At 45.2% G+C, this 25,824-nt stretch overlaps 1 protein-coding gene across 1 annotated transcript in view; it reads left to right on the forward strand.

Moving 5' to 3' along the window:
* Positions 1-25,824, forward strand: part of LOC126095561 (zwei Ig domain protein zig-8-like) — a 371,675-nt gene that overhangs the window by 320,374 nt on the left and 25,477 nt on the right. The window contains exon 4 of the mRNA XM_049910339.1: positions 15,340-15,467. Within this exon, the coding sequence (XP_049766296.1) occupies positions 15,340-15,467 (128 nt within the window). The remainder of the gene's footprint in view (positions 1-15,339; positions 15,468-25,824) is intronic.

Genomic DNA, 25,824 nt, shown 5'->3' on the forward strand with positions numbered 1-25,824 from the left:
AAGGAATTGACCCCTGTTATTATCACTCAATTAATTTATCATATCAACAAAATCCTTTAGAACAACAATATCTTAACCCTGATTACGTTGAGTAATAATAGTAAGTCACAAGAATTTAGCGAATCTGCTACCAATGTCTTTTTATGAAACAAAGTCTACCTCATATATAAGAAAATTTGTAACCACTGACAGTTATGCGCCTAACAGCTTAAATTAAGACACACAATATTTCTGACTAGTCTTCGGACACTGAGATCTGATGTTCTCAAAAACATTTACCTAAATAACAACAACCTGCCAGAGATGCACCCAATAAATAGCAGGATGAAGTTAATACAAGGGCACTTGTTTGACACTCAAGAGTCAATCAATATCACTAAGGCTTACTAAGATTTCAAACTTCGACTCCTTGGCCAAGTAACACAACTAGTCAGTGCAAGGTCTTACTAAGAGTAGCACAGCAACAACCTTTCTCAATTGTATGTTGCTCTTTAGACAAGGTTCAATAAATTTAATAAATATTATAAATACCTAAGTAAATATAATTAGCACCAGAATTAATTAGCAAGGAATGACGCCAGGTCGCTCGAAGGCAGAACGAAAACTTAACATGCAGAAGCCAATGTGAAAGGTGGAAGGCGGCAGTTCGTACAAGACCCACTTCTCGAGCTTCGACCCGGAGTCACCTCCCGCTACCCAGCCCCGGTACCCATAGGTGGAAAGGTAGCGCTTACTCCTGAACACCAGCCAGCCAGCTGTAATATTTAACAAGTGCAGAGAACAGGTCCGCAGGGACAACGTAAGCAACCACCAAAAGATATTAAATAACAGGTTAAATTATTCACTAATAAAACGGCACACTGCCTTTGCTCCACTACGAATGAACTACACAGGCAAGGTACAACCAACAGCGCAAATCTTATCAATAACCTTAAGGAGAGTTGCCTGCTATTAAGATATTAAAACACTTACAATTACTAGCAAGGCCAGCTGAGACTCCGATCTTACAGTTAAATTACGTGAACTCTTATACCCCACTGTTCAGTGAAAACTGTAACGAGCACAATTCTGAAAATTTCATTATAAGCTTTACTGGGGCTCACTGTGCTAAGGCTACCAAACCCTCGAATGCAGTATATTTGATAAACAGATTACGGCCTTGCAGCTGATTGGGTATTATATCAAACAACAATTTCCCACGAGCTTGAAGAGGCACGCTCGTGCATTATATTAATGTTTAACTCCTGTGTTAAACACCATGAACTCTTCATAGGCACACCTTTACTTCCATGGTAACACTAATACCCTTACAGTTACCAGAAGTGAGGTAGCAGCCCTCTATACATTCACACACATGCCTTAAGTACAATCTCACTTTACCTTTGGCTGGACGTCCGGGTGCAGCAGGCGGCAATAAGGCAGCGGACAACCGTAGACAGCCGTGTCCGGAACCAGCAGCACGCAACCCAAGGCAGCCACAAGCCTCCTCACAGGCGACAGGAAAGGCTCTCCACCAAGCTGCCCCATACACGTGGTCGGTTCCCGCTTCACTACAAGCGCACTCCGGCCTTAGGTATGTGATGAAGCAGAAAATAAGTGCGGTTGAAGGGTTCACACGAAAGTGCATATACAAATGTTCGTTAAAAATGTTAGTGCAAATTTTGGCTCTCATGTAAGTCTGAGGGGATGATTCCCACACTTGATGCATTAGTACCCTGTTCCACACCCGCGCGTTAGTTATTATAGTTTTGAATTAATATTCACTCAGACATGAGTACAGTTTATGCTAGAGAACAAAAATTAGGCGATTATGATAGCGAAATCATTTTTCACGACACAGTACAATTAAGTTTTTATCATCACTATTTATTGGCGCCGTCTGTTTCTTTCACACAATGAAATTAGCACTGGTGAGACGGTTTACAGTTTTACTTTAATAATAATTTTACTCCGAGCCCCCAATAGCAGTAATATACGCTGCAATAATCGAAAGTTACTCAATCAACTCGAACAGAACCTTACTCAATCAACTCGAACAGACCCATAAGTCCCACTGTCCTCTTTGTACTAGCAGTTTTTACGCAAAATCACAGATCGCCACATGTTCACTTACGCCGATGTATACCTCGTAATTCGTACTCACACAAGTAATCGTAGCGCTTCCAGTTCACCAAATATATGCTTGCACCCTTACACTATTAAGCAATAAACTCTGTCGAAATACATCGGCGCGAAAAAAATTCTTACTCAAACGACCACATGGGCCACCCACAAGTGGGGCTCACTCGCCACCCACCGGCCAAATCTGCCCCCCACATGCTCACCGACTGCCGAACGACTGACACCACCTCCCGGCCAAGATGGCTGCTCGCTTGGATGTCTACCCCTCCCCCCCCCCCCCCCCCCGTCCCCGGCTATGCAAGTACCAATCTCGCCAGTTAAGGTTACAAGGTTACAAATTTTGACAAGTACATCCCTACATCCCTCAACAGAAATAAGTACACCATCGGAACCGCACTAAAAAGTACATCTTATTTACTATGTTAAATTAATTTCTAGGATTATTCTATCGCACGTAAATCAAGTTTTAGTTTTTTGCAAAATTTCGCCACTTAGCGTAAATTTGTTTGTTTACATCTGTGCTGCAAAATTATTAACATAGAACTGCATTTAGCAGTGTTTTTAGTCGTAATCTATAGCGATCTACACATTGCGCTGCTGAGAATCTTCGTATCTATAATAATTAATTAACTATGGGCAATAAATGTCAATAATAGTTTGCAAACAATGAAAACTATTGCAAGTTAAATGTATAGTACAACTTAACTAGTTTAAAATACGTGTGATGCCACCCAAAATATTATATAGTGCCGTTCTTTACGTCATGAATTTTCTATTGAATTTTATAAACAATTTCCCATCAAACTTTGTTTATTGCTTTTTACGAGCTTAATTATTTATGAATCCTAGCATATGACTACGGCACTCGATCCGCAATGACGGGACGTTTTTAATGAGCGCTCGCTCATCTCTGTAAGTTGTTATGTACTATTTTTATTAATTTTTCACTATTCGTGATATTAAACAATTTTCAAGTTACTATAACTTTTGCGTTTCGTGACTTAAAATAAAGATCGATCTTCCAGTAGGTGCATATTGCTGACCACAATCCACTGCCTGCGTCGCTCTTCACCGTAAGTTACATAGTTTTCACGTAATGCGCGAAAAAGTGAACAATGCCCCAAGCTGCGGGCCACATGGTCGCCTGGCGGCGGAGACATCCCACCGACTCGTTGCAAATCTCGCGCGGGCGCGCCACGTAGTTCCGTGAATGGCGAGCCATGTCACGCGCTCGCTCTCCACAAAGCAATCCTTGCATGCTAGAAATATTCATCTAGTAACAGGGATTTGTACTGTCACAGGTAACATCCAACACCAACTGTTCACTTCTTTGGTGAGAGCCTCCAGTTAACTCCTCCGGGCCGGCCGGAGTGGCCGTGCGGTTCTACGCGCTACAGTCTGGAACTGCGCGACCGCTACGGTCGCAGGTTCGAATCCTGCCTCGGGCATGGATGTGTGTTATGTCCTTAGGTTAGTTAGGTTTAAGTAGTTCTAAGTAGCGAAAACTGACACGGGTGAAAAATACGACAATCGATTCACTAATGACCCGTTTGCAAGATATCTGCGAATGTGTGATTACGAGCTGCCATTGACTTCAGTATCTTATTTTGTCCTAAGTGGAATTAGAGCCCAGTTGGAGGCAAGTATATACTTTTGTACTGATTAGGACAATATTTCACAAAGACGCCAGTGATAGTTCGTGACCTTGCAAATATGTCGCAAACTGTTGGTTTGCAGGTTTACTGGAACATATTTGCTTTTGCTCTCTTATACTTCCCTTGTGTCAATGTGTAAACCAGCAGTTTAATATTGCAGCTAGATTCTTCTGCACAGGATGCAGGGCATAGTTGACAACCCAATAGGCAGTAGGTGTTCCATGGTCTGTGGTTCTCCACAGTCACAGTTGGTGGTATGCACAGGGAAGTACAACTTCTAGAGGTTACTCCTGGATTTTCCAACTCTACACGATGTAGTGCTGCTGATGTCTAGGTGGCAGGATTTCCGAAGAGAGAAGCCAGGTAGAATTAGTCTCAAGTGGAGAGATCTGTTTACTTGGTGTACCTGCTGTTGTTTGAAAGACTCAAGTGGTACTGAGAACATTTCTTCTGGACCTCAACCTTGGGGATGCTGGAACGTGCCCATGTAGTGGATGATTTTCCTGATGAGCCTGATTTGCTCCCTCTGCGTTGGCAGCTACTCTTTAGAAATGGCGCCGTGAGGTGAGAATCGTAGGATGGTCCTTAACCACTTCTTATCGAAAAGTATTTAAAGACTTCCCTACGATTTTCACCGTTACAGAGCCACTTCTAAACGAAATCACGACTAACTGTATCCATTGCAGCGAGAGGGACATCATCACAAGACGAGAGATGAGTGCTCTGCAGAGAAATACCGCGTGATGGGTCCGGGGTAGTTCATCTCCAACGACGTCCCCTGGCGTGCGCGCTAATTTCTCACCACTAGATATCGTGGCACGTGACTCTAACGAGTGGTAGGTGGTGTAACTTTCGTAAACTGTTTTGTGACTATTGCGCAACAAGCCGTAAACCGGTTCGAAATAAACAAATATTATCAGAAAAAAGTAGTTTCTTTCTTTTTCAACCTTAACAAACGATAAATGTTTCTTGGAGACCGCCTCCGTTACCGAATGCGGAAGGACCCGACTTCGATATTCGACAACTTCTCAGGTTTATTTCTGATTAGAGAAGACAGGAACGGTATCCACTTACCTTCGTGAGGCCGATTGATGAGATACTTCAGAAAAGAAACTGCGGCGCCACCAGGGTTTATCTACTGACAATAACGGCTGCAAGGATTGGAGACATGCCATCACATATCCCGCGATCATAGATCGCACCTCGTACTGCCTTTCAGGTAGCAGTCGGTCAGTTGGAACAGGCCTAAGGCCTAATCATGAGTGGTGTTTACGTTCAATATTTGTTGGCGGATGACTGCGTCAATACGTGCTGAAGATGAACATTTCAATGAGGATCCTACTAGTAAGAATTCTGAAGTAGGGGACTTACGAAATATAGGAAATTGCAGGAAATGTATTCGCAGTTGCGAATACGAACCATCTTTGGCTATATGCTACAATGACATAAGTGAAAATTTATGCCGGACCGGTACCTGAGCCGGCCGCGGCGGTCTAGCGGTTCTAGGCGCTCAGTCCGGAACTGCGCGACTGCTACGGTCGCAGGTTCGAATCCTGCCTCGGGCATGGATGTGTGTGATGTCTTTAGGTTAGTTAGGTTTAAGTAGTTCTAATTTCTAGGGGACTTATGACCACAGATGTTAAGTCCCATAGTGCTCAGAGTCATTTGAACCATTTGAACCGGTACCTGAACTCGTTTTATCCGAGCGGTCGGCTATCCTCTTTGGCTATCCGTCCACGAATCGCGGGCATATCCAGATTTACGTATATTGTCGTCCTTGTGTCACAACCTGCACTCGTACATTACATATATTCCCGTCCAGGAAGGACGTATTTATTGAGAGTCGAGGGCCTGGTATTGGCGAATAACTACGAATTAGTAGTGCCTGTGTTGTTAAGAATTACGATGCAATGTTTGGACATGCATGCATAAAACAATTTATGTGATCATAGACTAAAATAAACTTTACAGTTAAAAGTAATATGCTCACTGATGCTTGCTGCCAGTCAGTTCTTCTCCGAGATCAGAACCAATAAGGATGCTACCTCACAGATGATTATTCAGTTATTGTTGTCAGAGAATATGTTAATCATATCTTACCAATACACCTGTTCTTGCGAATATACTGATGTTCATTGATGCTTAACTTTGTGGGAATATATGGATGTTTCACGAACGGAACAGCTGAGAAAAAATTTGAACGTACGTGTTAGCCCGGTGACCTGGAAGGTGAGGGAGCGTACATTTTAAGTAGTAGCATGCTCTTCGGTTCAACGGAGGCACGAATAGTGGTGTGCAGAGCAGTTAATTTCAGAGCAACTGGAAGCTACATGGTCTGGATTTATCGCAACATAGATTTCTCTACCAGGAACCAGTACCGAACACGAAGAAGCATATCTGCTACCAGAAAGAGCGAAGTATTTTTCAGTGTTGAAAGCATTATTCTGGACCAGACTCTAAGGCAATGGACTGTATTTTTTAAAACTGCTGTGTGCACAACCATACGGGGAGAAAATTTCTCTTGCCTCAGACTGCAGGTATCCGTGTTTCCGAGTGTTAGGGAGATATTTACACGTGTACCTGGCGTTAATCAGCGTGTGCATAAATGTTTCCTGTGCTAGCTTACAGTGAAAAAGTCGTGCGAGATACGCTGCGAACCCATCTGAACTTCTATGGCAGTTTTTGTGTATTATCTGCGAAGCTGTTAAGAATATGTCATCTACACACCACACATGTCTCTCTCTCTCTCTCTCTCTCTCTCTCTCTCTCTCACACTCACACACACACACACACACACACACACACACACACACACACACACACACACCCCTCTCAAATGGTTCGAATGGCTCTGCGCACTATGGGACTTAACAGCTGAGGTCATGAGTCCCCTAGACTTTGAACTACTTAAACGTAAGTAACCTAAGGACGACACACACATCCATGCCCGAGGCAGGCTTCGAAACTGCGACCACAGCAGCGGAGCGGTTCCGGACTGAAGCGCTTAGAACTGCTCGGCCACACCGGGCGGCTCTGTACGATTACACGAAGCCTCCGGTAGTATGCTATTTACAGTTAAACGTTGACACTGCTATTGCAGCTGGACTTGCTTTGGTAACTATCGGACGGTGATTCACTTCGACCGGAAACCCGGTGTGTACAAGATCCCTTGCCACTGTGGGAAGGCTTATATTGGTCAGACAATACGGACCATTCAGGACCGATATGTTGAGCACCAGCGACACAGACGGTTGCTTCAGGCTGAGAAATCTGCAGTGGCGGAGCACTGTCTCACCGAGGGACATAGAATGCTGTATGAAGAGACACAAATGATTGCCCCTGCATCTCGCTATGGGAACTGTGTTTTAAAAGAATCCACAAAGATTCGTTTATCTGATAATCTTATTAATAGAGACAAGGGTTACCTTTTAAGTAAGACTTGGAACCCAGCGTTATCAGACATTAAAAAACAACGGTCTGTGTTTCGATAGTCGGAATAATTTTTAATTTTTGGTCATGATATCTCGATTTAGCTTGTTTCCACCACTGGCGGCGCGGTATGTTTACTTGTGCTAGAGGGCAGTTAGGGCACCTTCTCGCGCACTCTTTGTGGGCCTCCTGCGGCCTATATAGGGGCTACCGCTTGCGCTAAGAAGTCAGTTCCCGCGAGATCGTGTACCAGCACTGTCATTTAAACATGGTGGCCAGTTGGACCGCTGAAATATTGTGTCAAGATGACGTTATGATCCGGCTGCACACACGAGAAGAATATTATCACCTCGACTCTGGTTCTTTGGTCCTGGTTGCTGGGCCGCTTTAAGGCCCAAGCTATACAAGCGACCTCTCGTGGCGCTTCTGGCTCATGGAGTGTATCATAATTTCTAGCGAAAAAATCTATTTCCATGCTCATTAGATTTTAGATTATTTTTAAGTTCTTTCGAAGAGCCCAAGGAATGACAATGAATGTACAAGGGACGGAGGAGAGGAGGAGGGAGCTAAAAATGATACGACGCTTGTGGAGAAATGTTCCGTAACCGGCTCTGCCTGATTGTGAATGATTCATAAGCTGTTCCTTTATTTCGCTCAGTAAGCGAGTACGAATTGGGTTTGGTGTCGGTCGCAGTGTAGCTGAACGCAAAACCAGTTCGGCCTTTGTCGGTGACGCAGATTGCAGTCGTGCGGCCGCAACGGACTTTTAAATCAGCTGCTGCTACTTGCATTGCGAGCCTAATAGTCGCCCCTGCACGAAACAATTTGGGGGGGGGGGGATGACATATTACCAGTTACGTCCTGCTCTGGAAGCTACTGTGAGTCACATATGTGGATGACCTTCCACCGAAGACGGAAAACTGGTTCTCCAATAATTACTAGCAGCAGTACGCTGAAAAAATGTGCGCTACGTAGGTGAAAGATGAGCTGTGAACGAACGACCACTTGAACAGAAACTGGGGCCGCTCTCTGGGAAGAGAACACGCAGCAGGGCAGGGCTGTTGTCCAGGACATACCTATTGTACTGTTATGGCTACCACTATCTAGTATACCAAGTATATTATAGTTTCATAGTATAAGAAGAGAGAGCAGAATTTCGTTACCGTAAGAAATGGTTCAGAATAACAACCTTCCGTTATCAGTTTAATGAAAATTAAGATGTGTGATCAGTAGCTACAATATCGAACTAAAAATATCCAGACACATATTGTGGATGTCAAGAAAGTAGGGTGAGGCTTTCTAAAAATCACGTGGATATACTGTTAAAAATAAGAAATTATCTACAATTTTGGTAAACATTTTTGGAAAACAGTGATCAATTAATTATTATATTTTGACTGAAGTTCAGTCTTGATCACACTATTTATGTTTTAATGATATAGGTAACCGGTTTCGGTTCTTTTAGAAAACCATCATCAGACCCATGGCTCCCTTAGGATGGTAGGCGGAGCTCTCCTCGCTGCTACGCCAGTGTGCGCAGCTCCGGCGCAAAATCGTTACAGGAACGTTGCTAGACATGACGTGCACAAGCGTCAGGAGGTTTTTCCAAATATATTTAATTCAGGCAGCAATCATCCCGAATGAAGTAAGACAACATCGATTATAACAATTTACCACGCCTGCATAAAAAAAGGTACATTTTTGAAATATATGTCTGTTACCGTGCGCCGCGGAATTTGAATCCCCGCCAGACGTCATGGACGTCGAAGACCCCTAGAGGTCTCTGCAACATCGCGCCGTAAGCTGTGGCGGAGCGCGCCTCCTGCCCCACTTTCAGTGTGAGGGCACCACAGTGGAACATGTGGTTCCAGCGGCCAATAGCGGCGCCCCCGATAGAGTATTTAAGCGCCTGCCTCTTACTCAGCCAGTAGAACCCAGACTGTCGCCGTGTTTTTTTTAATTGTCTTTCTATTATTTTTCTGCTTCCTGTGTATTTTATTAGCATCATCCACCCTGTGTTTTATGTTTTAAGCTCCAGAATTTTCTGCCATTTTATCTGTAAGTCACCGATTTTATCGCCAACTGTTATTTTTTTTATTATCTTCATCTTTTTATAACAAATTCTGTAGGCTGAAGAGCGGCGTAATAAGCTGCTGCCAGCCCGCCTCGTTTAGGGGGAATCGAAACTCAGCAAAGGAAAAAACTCAGCCAGTATCTGCCCATATGGGGCAGGGGAATGAAATCCCCCCCCCCCTCCAAAAAAAATAGCGAGTCTAATCTCGCGTACGTCTCTGGACACATCGCCTAGCGTTGGACAGCTTACTTACTTTCTTGTTATGTGTACGAGTGGACATGGTTGTTAAGTTTCCTTCGGACTCCGTTGTTTGGGTCTTGTTGTTCGTTCTGTCCTCCGTTGGTCATGTCCGCCCTCTCCCGTTGTGTTGTTCGCGGGCCGCTCCGCGGGCCTCGCCGCGCTTTCTGTCACTTCAACCCCGCGACCGTTCCGGTCGCAGTTACAACAATATGAATGCTAGTTATACATCTTCCCGCTACCTGTTGTATAGGATCCACCACGTTGTGGAACAGAACAACTAGCGACATCTGTTATGAACTCGAGCAACTGCATAGTTAGGGAATGGGATTATGGGGCTTTCTGAATTGGAATGTAGCCTGTATTGTTTCTTATTTATTAAAGTATTCATGCAGCCTAACTATACACAAAAATCCCTCCCTGTTTTTGGTAAAATTTTCGGCATCGCCTGGAGACTTGGAGCTAATGTAAGAAATGCTATGAAGGGTTTTGAGTGCACGGGAACTTTCTCTTTCAATCCCAACAAAATACCAACACACAAATTCATTCCTTCGCCCACAATCCTGAGTGATGAGGCTCAGTCTGTTATCACAGAATAAGAAGTAAACGCAGGCCCTGCAGCTACTTCTGATCCTCAAAGAAATTCGGAAAGTCGAAGCTCAGCAACATCATATTTTTCCGTTATGCCAACCTCAACGAAAAACACCGGTACCAGACGAGCAAGGAGAGAGAAAAATTCAACTTGCCGTCAGACTTCACCAGTTCATCTCAACCGCACGAGGGGAAAGAGAAAATTGCATTTTAAAAACTCCCAAAGAAAGAAGGTCGAAGGTGACAGAAATGCGCTGAAGCAAATCCTTTAAATCCAGAAGTGGATTCATCTTCATTATCACCTGAAGCTGAATCGGAGGAAGAAAACGTACCTAGTGGTTTCTGCAACATCAAATAATACGACCCTGTGTCTATGAAGAAAGAGGAATGGATCAAGTGCGATAAAAATAAGGCATGGTTTCAAGAAATTTGTTTTGGAGGCTGTTATTTACAGTGAAGAAGAATAGGTCTTGAAGCAATGAACATTTATGATTGAAAACTTATAATCATGATATATTTACCATTACTATTTAACTTGTGTAGTAACATAGTTACTACACCTTTGGGGCCCAAAAATTTGAAATGATTCACTTACCCTATGAGGTGTGTCTACCCTTCACATTTATCACTGCTTGAACTCTACTGAAGATACATTCATTAATGTGTCTGAATGCCTGTGGAAGGACGACAGTCCGTTCTTTCTTAGGAGCCGAAACCAGAAGGTAGAGATGTAGATGCTAGGAATAGGAGCGAAGTCGGCATTGTAACACATCCCAAAGGTGTCCCATTGGATTCAAATCGGGACCATGGGCAGAGATGATACAATAATCGTCTCGTTAACTCTTCCTCTACTGTGCGCCGTATACAATGCTGAAAACTGTGCTCATATCCTTTTGCATTTAGCCTTTCCTTAAGTCCAACAAAGGGACTACAACCCCACCAAGAAGAACACCGCCATATCGTAACACCACCTCCTCTGTGCTTCACCATTTGATCGTTAGAAGCTGCTCCACCACTGTCATCCATTCTTTTTAACTCTCTACACACCACCCTCCGCAGCACTCTGCGGTCCCCGCCCATCAGTACATAAGGTCTGGCTGGACTTGGGGTTTTGCTGCAGTTATTCCTTCGCGTTTACACTTCGCAGTCACATCACCAACATTCAAGTTGGGCCGCTGTAGAAGGGCTGAAAGGTCACTGATGGATTTGTTATTAAGATGACCTCCGATGACTAGTCCACGTTCGAGGTGGTCATTGAACCCTCTGCCAGGCACTTTATTGTGAATAGCAGAGTAATCACGTAGATGTAGGTGTATATGAGGCTACTGAGCTCTTCTGACCAACGTGTGCTGCTATTACTGCTTCTCTACTGGCAATACAATACTGAATACCCCCCGTCTTTCTGTACTGTTGCGTTTCTTTCTCGTCACTCCTAGTGGCCAGTTCTGAATTTTATAGGAGTATCCGGTTACTTTTCATCAGAGAGTGTGCGTAAGCATTTTTAAATGATTACATACAGACTAGCGAACAAGGTAACACTTCACGATTGCTAAATATGTTTGGGAATTCTATATACGTCCAATTCTCCTTCTCCCCCCTCTTTCCGTCCATCTACGCACCCCGCCCCCCTCTCTTTGCCAATCTCCCCCTCTTTGTCCATCTCCTCCTCCTCCCCCCCCCCCAATCACTCCAGTTCCTACTTCACCTACCTATCTCTGTCCATCTCCTCCTCCCCCTCTTTATGTCCACTCTCCCCAAGTTCATCTGCTCTTCCGCCCTCTCTCAGACCTTGAGCTTGTTTACTATTATAGCCAACGAATCCTTGATTTGGAATTGAAGTCGCTTAAAATGGATGGGTTAACTGATTTCGAGTATCAGAGACCTCTCCTGCTGCTGGCTCAATTACAGTATTTCGCGTAGTTTTAATCTGCAAACGGGTTGAATTACAAAGTTTCGGACTATTCAGCTTCCGAAATCGTATTCCAATCAGATGCCTGTAAGTCATAAATACAAATTTTACAGTTTTTTGTTAAACCCTGTTGCAAGGAAGAAAAATAAACATAATATAGTTGTATACACTATTTTTGCTTAAATTATATATAAGAAGAAAGAATCTACTGTATTTGGGAGAAACAGTTTGTTTAATATGTGACTATAGGCTTTCCCGGCGTAAAATATTGACGAACATTTCTCGGGTCTCCAGCCGTCTGGTAGCGTTGATATCTCGCGACGTTTCTGGAAGTGTCATACGACCCATCTTCTGGCGAAGTGTCGAGATTCGCGGAGAGCGGGCTATTTATATGTGCGGTCACCCCCTCTACTAGACCTCGGGTGGCTGCGGTGGACCAGCGGAGTTTACAGCATACCATGCGAATGCATGGGCAAACACAGCGCTGTATATCTAAACACTGCGAAGAACATATCAGATTTGTGCGGCTAGGTCACACAGAAAAACGAGTCATAGCAGAACACAGCGTAAATGAAGAACACACCTTCAAATTCGAAAACACGAAGGTACTGTGCCGAGCAACTAGCTTCTGGGAAAGCGTCATCAAAGAATCCATAGAAACAAGGATTCACGACAATCTGGTCAACAGAGATGAGGGATACCAACTCAGCGCAGCATCGAACCCTGCGATAGCGGCAATCCGTCGGGAACGCGTCCGTCAACGTCCTCCGCCGCACATTCTGTTTTAGGTTTTCCGTGATTTCCCTAAATCGCTTCAGGCAAATGCCGGAATGGTTCCTTTGAAAGGGCACGTCCGATTTCCTTCCTCATCCTTCCTTCATCCGATGGGACCGATGACTTCGCTGTTTGGTCCCCTCCCTCAAATCAACCAACGAACAAACTTTTTTCCTTTATACACTAAAAATACAGGATATATCAAAAATTATAATCAGATTAAAATAATAATGACTATTATGTTATTTAAGACATGTGCGTGAACAACGTACTGTTGGAAAGAGCAATCTCTCGAGTTTTACATGGTTCCCGCTAGGTAGTAGCAGTGTGCATCCACTTCAGTCCTAGTAAAAATGCTGTCGGGACAATAGAAAGAGCTTTGTGTTCTACGTTTTACGCAGTGCCATTCAGTAATAACTCTTTAGCGAGACTTTCGTACAATGTATGGTCTGGCTCCTCCCAAAGCGCAGAGCATTAGATGATGGCATGAACAATTAATTCCGAGAAATAGGTTGTTTGTGTACAGGCAAATCGCTGGGCTGTCCCCAAGACAAACGCATCCGCCATAGTTTCACAAGGAGTCCGCAGAAATCAGTTCGCCGTGTAGCTCGACAGCTCAACATGCCCCCCGATGTCCGTCTGGCGTGTGTAGTGTCGACGTTTACACACGGAACCATTAAAAGTTCAGCTACTGCAAGCTCTTTGTGAAGGTGACAAACAACTACGTGTGGAGTTCTGTAATTTCGTTCTTAGTGACGAGGCAACATTCCATTTAAATGGAAAGGTGAACCATCATAATGTGAGAATATGGGGTACGGGACAACCGCATGAAGTTGTACAACATGAGAGGGACTCTCCAAAATTAAATGTGTTTTGTGCCGTTTCACAGGGAAAGGTGTATGGTCGATGTTTCTTTGCCGAGAACACTGTTACAGGAAGCACATATTTCGGTATTTCAGAACTTTCTTTTTACACAGTGGGAGACTGATCCGAACGACTTCGCTTACCAACTGGATGGGGCACTGGAAGGGCGGAAAATCTTAAATCAAAGGATTACTGAACGATGCATCGGTCGCACTGGACCAAATGATTCAGCCTTACATTACTGGCCTCCAGGGTCGCCGGATCTGACCGTACGTGGTTATTTTTTGTGGGAGTTTATAAAAGACTCTGTTTATGTGCCTCCATTACCAATAACAATGAATGAACTGAGACATCGCATAACAGCAGCTGTAGAAGCTGTAACTCAAAGACATGCTCGCTGCAGTGTGGGTATAATTTGAATACCGCATTGACATATGCCGTGCATCTCAAGGGGACCATGTTGAGCACCTATGAAAATGTATGAAAAAAGAACGCGCCAAATCGGATGATTCTTTTTGATACACCCCGTATATTTAAAAATATATAGCCTATGTCAATCCGAACGTTTATTAGAGTATCGTGTAAAAAGATGAATATAGTAACTGCTCTCGAAAGAACAGATTCCACTGATGACCGTGCAGCTTCTTTAGAATAAATGATAATTAATTGAAACCCTAAGCTGCCGAGGGGTGTTGTTGATATACCTCGATGGGGACAGCTGAAAATGCGTGCCCCGAGTGGGACTCGAACCCGGGACCTCCTGATTAGATGGCAGACGCTCTATCCATCTTTTTTATTATTATTAATCTCTTTTTGTTCGTTGTATCTCCTCGGGGTGACGTCGCAAGGCACGCATTTCAGTTCGTCGTTGATCATTAACTCATTTTGTTTTTTATTACACAGGGCAGCTAACCCTCTGACCGAACACGCTGAGTTACCGTGCCGGCGTCTGAGCCACCGAGGACACAGATGAATAGAGCGACTGCAGGGAGTTATCCCTTGCACTCTTCTCGTGAGACCCACATTCCCAACTGTCCACATTACGTATGTAGATTGTGGACAATTCGGAATTTGGATCTCACGGGACTCGTGCAAGGGATAAGTCCCTGCAGTTGCTCTATTCATCTGTGCCCTCTGTGTGTTAGATGGATAGGGCGTCTACCATGTAAGCAGGTGATTCCGGGTTCGAGTCCCGCTCGGGGCACACATTTTCAGCTGTCCCCATCGAGGAATATCAACAACACCTGTCGGCAGCTGAGGGTTTCAATTAATTATCATTTATCGTGTAAAAATATGAAGTAAATCGGCCAAGAAACTTTCGAGATTTTTGGTAACTAAGTTAAAAAATGACTTGTCTGTATACAGTAGTATACATAAATCCTGTAATTTTGTTACAAAGTAAATTAATTTCAAAACTCAAGGAGCAATATCTGTGATAGCACAAGAGCCAGGTTTTTTCTTTCTACTACATCGGTATTTAGAACATAAAAGTAGAACTATGGGCCAAAAACTAATATTCGGGAATGAAAATTAAGAAGTTTTATTAAAAAGTAATTCCTGAAAAGACACTTTTGAATTACCAGTAAGTTGGGAACCAGATCCCTAATTAGTAAGGAGGTGAGAATACCTATGATAAGTCAATGTAGAGACCAGGAGCTGACGTGGCGCCCGTGTGACGTGTGCAGAGCCGCTGACAGAGGTGCTGGGAGGCCCCGACCTGTACATCGACAAGGGCAGCACCATCAACCTCACGTGCCTCGTGCTGTACGCCCCGGAGCCGCCGCTGGCCATCGTCTGGAGCCGCGACTCGCAGGTGCGTACACCCTACCCCTCCCCTCTCCATGAACTGTTTCCCTGTATTACGGAGCCTCTTCGATGATACTTGACGGAGCAGCAGAGGGCAAAAACTATCGAGGAAGACAGAGACTGGAACACATCCAGGACGTAGATTGCATCTGCTAATCTTGTAAGAAGAGGTGGGCACAGGGGAATTCGTAGTCGGCCACATCAAACCAGTCAGAGGACTGATGACTGAAAAGAGGGGAGAGAGAGAGAGAGAGAGAGAGAGAGAGAGAGAGAGAGAGAGAGAGAGACGGGAGATGGACCCTCTGGGAACCATATCAGACACACGTGCGATGTTATTATACATTAAGAAAACAATGTGAGACCTGAGTTTCTCAAAGTGTGTACGACGTTCAAATAACATGGGAATGCAGGTGGGTGACGTCGTCGACAACCGCCGATGTTTAGACCGTAATACACCCTGCAAAACTGCAGCAAGTAAGCGCAGCGCCAGAAAATTTAAAACCTCGGTTTTCAGAGACTCCGGGAAGATAAAACACACACAAACACACACACACACACACACACACACACACACTGAACACTAGTACCATCACGAACCAGAGTTGACCGACGTCAGAATTTATCGGTAGTGAAATTAATAATCTGCGGGTGAACTCTGTTCCTCTCTTTTTTGACATGGTAGAGAGCAGGAGTCGTAGCAGAATTCAAACAAAACTCATATTGTACAGCAAAAAACCTTGCTGTTCTGTTGAGCCCCATAGTAGATCGGTGTGAGCGCCTCGTTAAGAACTCCGCAGATTTTTTACGTCTCTTAGAGGGAATGCGTTTGAATGATTCTGGTATTGTAGTAAGCTTTGATGTGGTCTCTCTCTATAGTCGTGTTCCTCTGATTAGTTACGCTTTTCTGAGGTTAGATTTGGTGCTGTACAAACGAAACTTTTTCTTTCGATGTCCTGTGCTACAAGCAGACAGATGGAGTTGCGATGGGAAGCCCGTTGTCGCCTATTATTGGCAGTTTGTTTGTAAAAGATTTCGAGGAACGTGCCTCGGAGCTGGTGCCTATGAAACCTGCGTGTTTTTTTCAGTTATGTAGACGATACTTTCGGTATTTGGCCTCATAACATTGAGAATTTGAACGACTTTTTGGAAAACCTGAATTCAATCCTCCTGATTATCTGTTTCACGATGGAAGTGGAAAAGGATGGCTGTCTTTCCTTCCTTGATGTGTTAGTCTGGAGGAAGGTGGATGGAGCGTTGTGACATGCTGGTTATAGGATGCCTACTCCAACTGATTTCTATCTGCAGGCCGACAGCTGTCACCATCAGGTTCAACGTGAAGGGATACTTCATACCTTGGTCGACAGGACCCATATCATTTCGGACCGTGAGAATTTTTCAGATGAGTTAGCCCATCTTGAAGCCACCTCTCCTTAGAATGGTTATAGTGAAAAACAGATCAGCCGTGCGTTGTATTATCGACCAACTGTGCATAAGGTGAGTGACGACAATATCGAGGAGGTACTAAAGTCTACGGCCCCTTTGTCTTATGCTGGAAGCATCTGGAACAGGATTGGTGGTATTTTGCGGAAATACGATGTGAAGTGTGTTTTTCTAACACCATCTAAGATCAGGGGACTTTTAGTTCCGTAAAGGACCATCTTAGTTTGGGTAAGGGGAGGGGGGAGAACCGTATTCCTTGCAGTCGTCGCATGTCATATGTTGGTCAGACTATCGGGAGTACAAGCGGCACACAAACTTACAACAGCCGAGCGAATTCGCCATGGCAGAACATTGCCTTAGCCCCAGTCATCCTCTGGAAAATAACAACACGGAGATTCTGGCGCCGGCCGCGGTGGCCGTGCGGTTCTGGCGCTGCAGTCCGGAACCGCGGGACTGCTACGGTCGCAGATTCGAATCCTGCCTCGGGCATGGGTGTGTGTGATGTCCTTAGGTTAGTTAGGTTTAAGTAGTTCTAAGTTCTAGGGGACTTATGACCTAAGATGTTGAGTCCCATAGTGCTCAGAGCCTTTTGAAACATTTTTTTGAGATTCTGGCATGCAGTTCCAGCTATTGGGACAGTGTTATTAAGGAAGCTGTTGAAATTAAATTAGTTAGTAACCTTAGAAATGGAGATGGTAGGTTCTGTTTAAATTATGCTTACAATCCTGCTTTCTCCTTTGTCAAGAAACAGAGGGATTGAGTTTATGGTATCCCTGCGGTTGTTTATTAATTGTACTATCGATAACTTCCGGTCATCTTTGGTTTGTGATGATGCTAGTGTTTACAGTATGTGTGAGTGTTATCTTTCCGGTGTTTCCCTGAAAACTGAAGTTTTAAATACCCTTGCACAGTGCTTACTTGCTGCAGTTTTGCCTTGAAAATGGTTATCGACGACGTCAGCCGGCTGCATTCCCGTAAGTTATTTCAGTAAGAAAACCTTGCAACGTCACATAAATCTCCATCTACACCGAAGGCCACCATCAATGTGAGGTAGAGGGTACTACATTTTGTGAACTCATGTCATCAGTCATCTGACTGGTTTGATGTGGACCACAGCGATTTTCCTCTCCTGCGCACACCTCTTCAATTCCGAATAGCACTACAAGCCAGTTTTGTCAATTATTGATGTATTTATTCGAAACTCTGTCTTTCCCTAAAATCTTTGCCCTCTACGGTTCCCACTAGTACCATGGAAGTTACTCCCTGATGTCTTAACATTTGTCGTATCATTCTATCTGCGGAGTACGAGCTCATACCTTATCTTATCAGTTTAACTAATTTTTAGCATCTTTCTGAACATCCCGCTTTAAGAACCTTGTTTCTATTCCATACTTAACTATGCTCCAGACTTACATTTCTGGTTTTATTTTTCAAATTAGCATATTTTTTATAATAATCGGCTTCTTTTACCAACGGATGGTTTCTAATATACTTCTTGATTCGTCAGTCACACGTAGAAAGGAAGAAGAATTTCTTCTTTTAGTTTATGAAGTGATTCTCACTTTTTATAAAAATTTTGTAACTTATTTCTGCTGCTTCAGAATACTTTCTCCTTTTATTGCTTTCTTCTCAGCTCATATTCTGCGATCCACAGACTGCTCATTCCATTGAACAAGTCCTGCTATTCTTCTTGACTTTCACAAGAGGACAGCAATATCATCATAGAAGATCTCGCACTTCTGGACCGTCGTTTCTTTTCCTTCATCGCGTCTTCGATACAGACGGACAACGGTAGAAGAGAAAACTTTCATCTCCATCTTACGCTCTTAATCTTTCTCTTCTGTCCCTATTCCCTCTTGGTCCTCGTATATAGCATCAATAACTCGTATTTACATGTAACACACAGCGTTTTCTTTCTGAACGTAGAGAACGTAATGTATCACTCTTCTGGACAAAAAAAAAAGTACCCAGAAGACAAGGTACTCCCCTCCTGCGGGTCCGGGGGTTATAATAGACCCGAGGTGTTCCTGCATGTCGTAAGAGGCGACTAAAAGAAGTCACACGTTTCGGCCTTTGGCGATGGTCCCATGTAGGATTTGACTTCCATTTTTAAAAATTTGCCCGAAGAGCAAGCCAATTGGGGAAGGGCGCCTTGCATGGTACATAGTGTCCATCATGCGTTGAGATCTCTCGCATCCTTCGTCGACGTGCATCTGCTCTTCCACTCATTCTCCAGCTGTTGGGCGAGGTCACCCTCGAGGGTCCGTTTTCCTCCATCCTCTGGGCAAATCGATTTCTGCCCTGTCGACGATAATGGACTTCTTAGCTCGTTTGCGCCTGATATCCAGTACGGCGGCCAGTCCGTTGTGGTGGGGCCACCATGTACTCTGTTGTTTGTAGCCCCCTGACCACACAGGGATCGCTCTGCCGATGCCAGAGCTGTTAACTTCCAATGTATGCCAAGGAGTAGATGGCCTTCACCTTGGGGCATTGGGACTCCTGACAATGGCCATCCTGCCAGATGGCCTTTGTTGCAGCTGGGGGCGCCCGTGTGGAGGGCCCATGGTTGGAGTGGGTGGCTTCAGGGTGGATGACACGCCATGAAGCGTTGTACGTCATCTCTTGCTGGTGGTCAAACACCAGCAGTCTCTAAGCGGTCAAGGTCTATCTGCCCACAGCTCGTGGTCGTGCGGTAGCGTTTTCGCTTCCCGCGCCCGGGTTCCCGGGTTCGATTCCCGGCGGGGTCAGGGATTTTCTCTGCCTCGTGATGGCTGGGTGTTGTGTGATGTCCTTAGGTTAGTTAGGTTTAAGTAGTTCTAAGTTCTAGGGGACTGATGACCATAGATGTTAAGTCCCATAGTGCTCAGAGCCATTTGAACCATTTGAACCAAGGTATAACTTCAACGCTAAGAAATACAACCCCAAATCGTTCACCGCGGTGGCCACACCATGGGAGAAATGCCAGGATGACAGCGAAGGTTATTCATCCCGGTACCTTGTATGTACGAGAGTTGATGGGGAATCTTTCTTGTCAATGAAATCTCAGTTTTTTTGTGGAGCATTTAGAGGACAAGTTGGAGGTGGAGAGCTTGTCCAAAATGCGTTCAGGGTCGGTCTTGATCAAAACATCATCCCCTGCCCAGCCACAGGCACTACTCGCCTGTGACAAGCTGGGGGATGTTTCTGTTTCCATCACACCACATTAGAGCTTAAATATGGTCCAGGGTATCATATTTAACAGGGACCTTCTTTTGCAGTCTGACGATGAACTGCGTGCCAATTTAGAGCGGTGAAGTGTCCATTTCGTCCAGCGCATCCACTGGAGTCCAAGGGATAATCAGGTTGCAAATGGTGCCTTCATCTTGGCCTTCGAGGGTTACACATTACCCAAGAAAGTCATATATCCCTCTCCCGATGTGGTGCTTTACGTGCTGGAAGTTCGGCCATATGTCTTCCCGCTGTACTTCCAGCGTCAGCTGTCGGGATTGTGGACGTCCTTCACATCCCAAAACTCCCTGTGCCCCGCCTCCCATCTGTATCAACTGTGGAGAGTACCATTCACCTTGCTCGCCAGACTGCACTATTCACCAGGAAGAAAGAAAAATAAGGGAATACAAGACCCTGGACCGACTGACCTACAATGAGGCTAAGAGAAAATATGAGAGGCTATTTCCTGTGCATATGACAACCTACGACGGCGCTACGACAACGGTTCTACCATCTTTCGTACGTTTCGACCATTGGGTGCCATACGTCACCTCCCAAGTCTGACGAAGATTAGACGTCTTTTTGGGTAGCAGACCCCAACAGGTGTCCCTGGCATTGACATCAATGGCGTATTATCTACCGACGCAAATGCAATTGCAGAGCACTTTGCTGAGCACTATGCTCGCGCCTCTGCGTCGGAGAACTACCCCAAAGCCTTTCGCACCCTCAAACGGCAGGTGGAAAGGAAAGTCTTCCCGTTCACTGCACGCCAGAGTGAATCCTATACCGCACCATTTACAGAGTGGGAGCTCCTCAGCGCCCTTGCACATTGCCCCGACACAGCTCCTGGGCCCGATCGGATCCACAGTCAGATGATTAAACATCTCTCGTTCGACTACAAGCAACATTCCTCATCATCTTCAACCGCCTCTGGTGCGATAACGTCTTTCCATCGCAATGGCGGGAGAGCACCATCATTCCGGTGCTCAAACCCAGTCAAAACCCGCTTGATGTGGATAGATACCGGCTCATAAGCGTCACAAACTTTCTTTGTAAGCTACTGGTGTGTCGGCGGCTGGGATGGTTCCTGGAGTCACGTGGCCTACTGACGCCATGTCAGAGAAGCTTCCGCCAAGGTCGCTCTACCACTGATAATGCCGTGCCCCACTAGTCTGCCATCCGAACAGCCTTTTTCAGACGCCAACATCTAGTTGTCGTCTTTTTTGACTTACGTAAAGCCTACGACACGACCTGGGGACATTATATCCTCGCCACATTGTATGAGTGGGGTCTCCAGGCCCCGCTCCCGATTTTTATTCAAAACTTCCTGTAGCTCCGTACTTTCCGTGTCCATGTCGGTGCCTCCCATAGTTTCCCCATATTCAGGAGAAAGGCGTTCCGCAGAGCTCTGTATTGAGTGCCTCTCTACTTTTAGTGGCTATTAATGGTCTAGCAGCAGCTGTAGGGCCGTCGGTCTAACGTCCTCTGTATGCAGACGACTTCTGCATTTCGTACTGCTCCTCCAGTACTGGTGTTGCTGAGCGGCGCCTACAGGAAGGCATTCACAAGGCGCAGTCATGGGCTCTAGCCCACGGCTTCCAGTTTCCAGCCGCGAAGTCGTGTGTCATGCATTTCTGTCGGCGTCGCAACGTTCATCCAGAACGAGAACTTTACCTTAATGACTATCCACTCATTGTAGTGGAAATACATAGATTCTTAGGACTGGTTTGCGACGCCTTATTGACTTGGCTTCCTCACCTCCGTCAGCTTAAGCAGAAGTGTTGGCAGCACCTTAATGCCCTCCACTGCCTGAGCAACACCAACTGGGGTGCAGATCGCTCTACACTGCAGCAGCTCTACATAGCCCTTCTTGAATCCCGCCTTAACTATGGGAGTTTGGTTTACGGTTCGGCGGCACCCACAGCGTTGCGTTTACTCGACCTAGCGACAGCAGCTTTTTGAACGAGTCCGGGGACCAATGTCCTAGTGGAGGCTGGAGTCCGTCCATTGAAGGTTAGGCGTGCACAACTGCACGCCAGTTACATCGCACACATTCGTAGTTCTCCTGCGCATCCGAATTACCGTCTCCCTTTCCCAACCACGGCGGTTCATCTCCCGCATTGGCGGCCCAGGTCACGGCTTACGATTGCAGTTCGTGTCCAACCCCTCCTGTCTGAACTGGAGTCCCTCCCGTTACCACCTCTCCTCGAGGTCGATTCACACCTAGGTCGCAGATTCTTCTCCGTTAGCCCTGCGGCTCTCCACCATCACTTCCTCTCGATTCTCGACATGTACCGGGGCCATGAAGTGGTGTACACCGACGGCTCGATGGCTGATGGTCACGTAGGCTTTACATATGTTCATGGAGGACATATTGAACAGCACTCCTTGTGAGATGGCTGCAGTGCTTTCACTGTAGAGCTGGCGGTCATATCTCGTGCTCTTGAGCACAGCCGCTCATGCCCTGGCGAGTCATTTCTCCTGTGTACTGACTCCTTAAGCAGCTTACAAGCTATCGACCAGTGCTACACTCGACATCCTTTGGCAGCGTCCATTCAGGAGTCCATCTATGCCCTGGAACGGTCCTGTGTTCAGTGGTATTTGTGTGGACCCCAGGAAACGTCGGAGTCTCAGGCAACGAACTTGCTGACAGGCTGACCAAACAGGCTATGCGGAAACCGCTTCTGGAGATGGGCATCTCCGAAACTGACCTGCTTTTTATCTTACGCGAAAAGGTTTTTCGGCTTTTGGAGACGGAATGACATAACAATACGCACGACAAACTGTGATTAAGGAGACTACAAATGTGTGGAAGTCTTCCATGCGGCCCTCTCGCAGGGAATCAATTGTCCTCTGCCAGCTCTGCACTGGCCGTACGTGGCTAACGTCACGAGGACCCACCTCGGTGTCGCTGTGGCTCACATTTGACGGTCGTGCACCTCTTGCTGTACTGCCCACTTTTAGCAGCTCTGCGGCGGACTTTTAACTTTCCCAGCACCCTGCCTCAACAGCACTTTTAGTTTTACGTTTTATTCGTGAGGATGGGTTTTATCGTTTGATCTAAGTTTTAGCGCATGTCCTTTGTCCCTCTGTGTCCTCCACCCTAGTGCTTTTTTCGTGAAGGTTTTAATGCGTTGCAGAGTGACTGGCTTTTCCTTTTTATCCTCATTGTCAGCCAGCCATGGTAATATGATCTCTTGTTTTGAGCTCTTCTACACGTTTCTTGAGTCTCTCTGTGGTATTCTTGTCCGATTTTCTCCATTTTAGCGTTTGTTGCCCTTCTGTCTATCTTGTGGTTTTCTCCTTCCTTCCAGCTGTGTTTTGTATGTCTCGATTATTTTTCTCCCACCCTTGTGGAATTATTTTAATCGGAACGAGAAACCGATGACCTAGCAGTTTGGTCCCTGCCCCCTCTTTTAAACCAAGTAACCAACCGGACTTAGCACCCTGCTGGCCATCATGGTGTTTGGCAAGCACGAAGACAAACAGTAAAAAGTCTCGCCCTATGCGGGCATTATCTTGCTGAAATGTAAGCCCAGAATGGCTAGCCATTAAGGGCAGCAAAATTGGGCGTAGAAGGAATATCGTCGACGTTCCTCAATAAGTGTGCTGCAGATTACAACCAAAGGGGCCCTACTATGAAAAGAAATGGCGGCCCAGACCATCACTCTTGGTTGTCGGGCCTTATGGGGTTCGACAATCAGGTTGATATCCCACCTCTGTCTGGGGCGTCTCCAGACACATCTTTGGCGTGGATACTCATTGGAGTAGAATTGTCTTCAGTGATGAGTCCCACTTTGAACTGAGGCAAACTGACCAGCGAAGGTTCCCTGGACAGTGCCATTTCTTTCCGTAGCAGGACCGCTTTGGTTGTCATTCGCGGCACCATTAGATCACAGCGCTGCGTCGACGATATTAATGGCAAGTCATTCTGGGCTTACACTTCAGCAAGACAATGCTCAGCCTCACGCGGCGAGAGTTTCTACTAACTGTCTTCCTGGCTGCCAAAGCCTTCTTTGGCCAGCAAGGCTTCCGGATCTCTGCCCAACTGACAATGTTTGGAGCATCATGGGCCGGACCTTCCAACCATCTCGGCATTTTGGCGATCTAACCCGTTGATTGGTCAGAATTTGGCCCGATATCGCTCAGTTAGACATTAAACAACATTGTCAATCAACGCCAAGCAACGTAACAGCTTGTATGATGGTCAGGGGTGGACCAACGCGTTATTGACCTGTTCAATTTGTGAAGCTCTTTGCCTTGAATTACAATTTATCTTATGGTTTTAGTTACAAGTGATTGCAGGAAAGAAAACGAAACAGCATTTTCTCTCACCAGAACATTTTCTTTCTTGGAGTCGATTTTAACAGAAACGTCTGTGCTGTTGTTTCAAAAAATTATTTAGGCTATATGCTTTCCAATGTTTTTTAGAATCTGTAGTAAACTGGTTAAACTGGTCAAGAACTTTTTGAGCCGTCTGGAAGCAACGTTTCCTCTTTACATATTACTGAAACCTGGTAGTCAAGGAAGGCAGGATTCCGTTACGATTGTGGACGGGGACGTAATCAGTTACTATTGGTTCCCTTTTGCAATTACACACATTTATTTTAACACGGTAATTTCCGACTCAGCAATAAATCAAGATATCACACGTTATTAATGAAGGAATAAACCACTGTATAATTAATAGTGCTTTCAGTGCGTTACAATTTACCAAATGAGCATAAAATACAGACACAGCAAATAATGTTTTAAAAACAAGCCATTGTGATCCCAATTAGAATTTTAAGGCAAGTAACCACAGTCACGGCTGAATGCCTTTAATGCCAATAACGGCAATTATACAAAATTTAACAAACACATTGTAAAACTGCAATGCAATATCGAATGTTAATTTAAAAAGACAGGCAACTAATCAACAAACGTGTGAGACAAAATGATGATAAACTTGGTAGCACAGCCATTTAAACCTGCTTTAACGCCAAGAATGACAATTACATTAAAAATTTAGAAACATACAATAAAACAGCAAGTACAATAATAAAACGCAATGGCCAGTCACAGACGGTGCACCAGGAATCGACCTCTGAGTAGGTCCGGCAAAAACCACTTTCGCGAGCGATGAGATAGGCAGCCAAGAGTTGCATTCATTTCACAACATGGTAACTCAGACTAGTGGCAGTCTAACGAATGACTAATGATAATCTTGCTGAGGCTACCTGACGTCCAATAAACCAAAGGCAAAGATGTAAAATACGCCAAAGTTGGAACCAGCGGTCTGGACTCCGCCCGTGGAATACTGTGCTTAGAGCGGCCGGAACGAGAAAGGAATCATTACCACCAGAGTAGAAGAATCGCCAACCAACCTACAATCAAGAAAGCTGTCAACCCTACACGCCTCATTGGACAGCAGCGGCAGGAAACGTACACTGCCGTTACGTACGCTAACCCACAGGGCAGGTAACTGGGGCTTCACCACCCACGAGGGAGGAAAAATACCGCTGGTTAAACTTAACAAATAGTAACAAACTGAATGCAATGAAAAGTAATTAGAACTCTAGGAAAGCAAATCAGATCCGCCTTCCCCAAGCACTTTTTTTTTTCTTATGGGGTCATCGGTCCCTAAGCTTACACACTACTTAATGTAACTTAAACTAACTTACGCTAAGGACAACACACACACCCATGCTCGAGAGAGGACTCGAACCTCCGACGGG

The sequence above is a fragment of the Schistocerca cancellata genome, chromosome 8 (assembly GCF_023864275.1).
Source record: "Schistocerca cancellata isolate TAMUIC-IGC-003103 chromosome 8, iqSchCanc2.1, whole genome shotgun sequence".
NCBI lineage: Eukaryota > Metazoa > Arthropoda > Insecta > Orthoptera > Acrididae > Schistocerca > Schistocerca cancellata.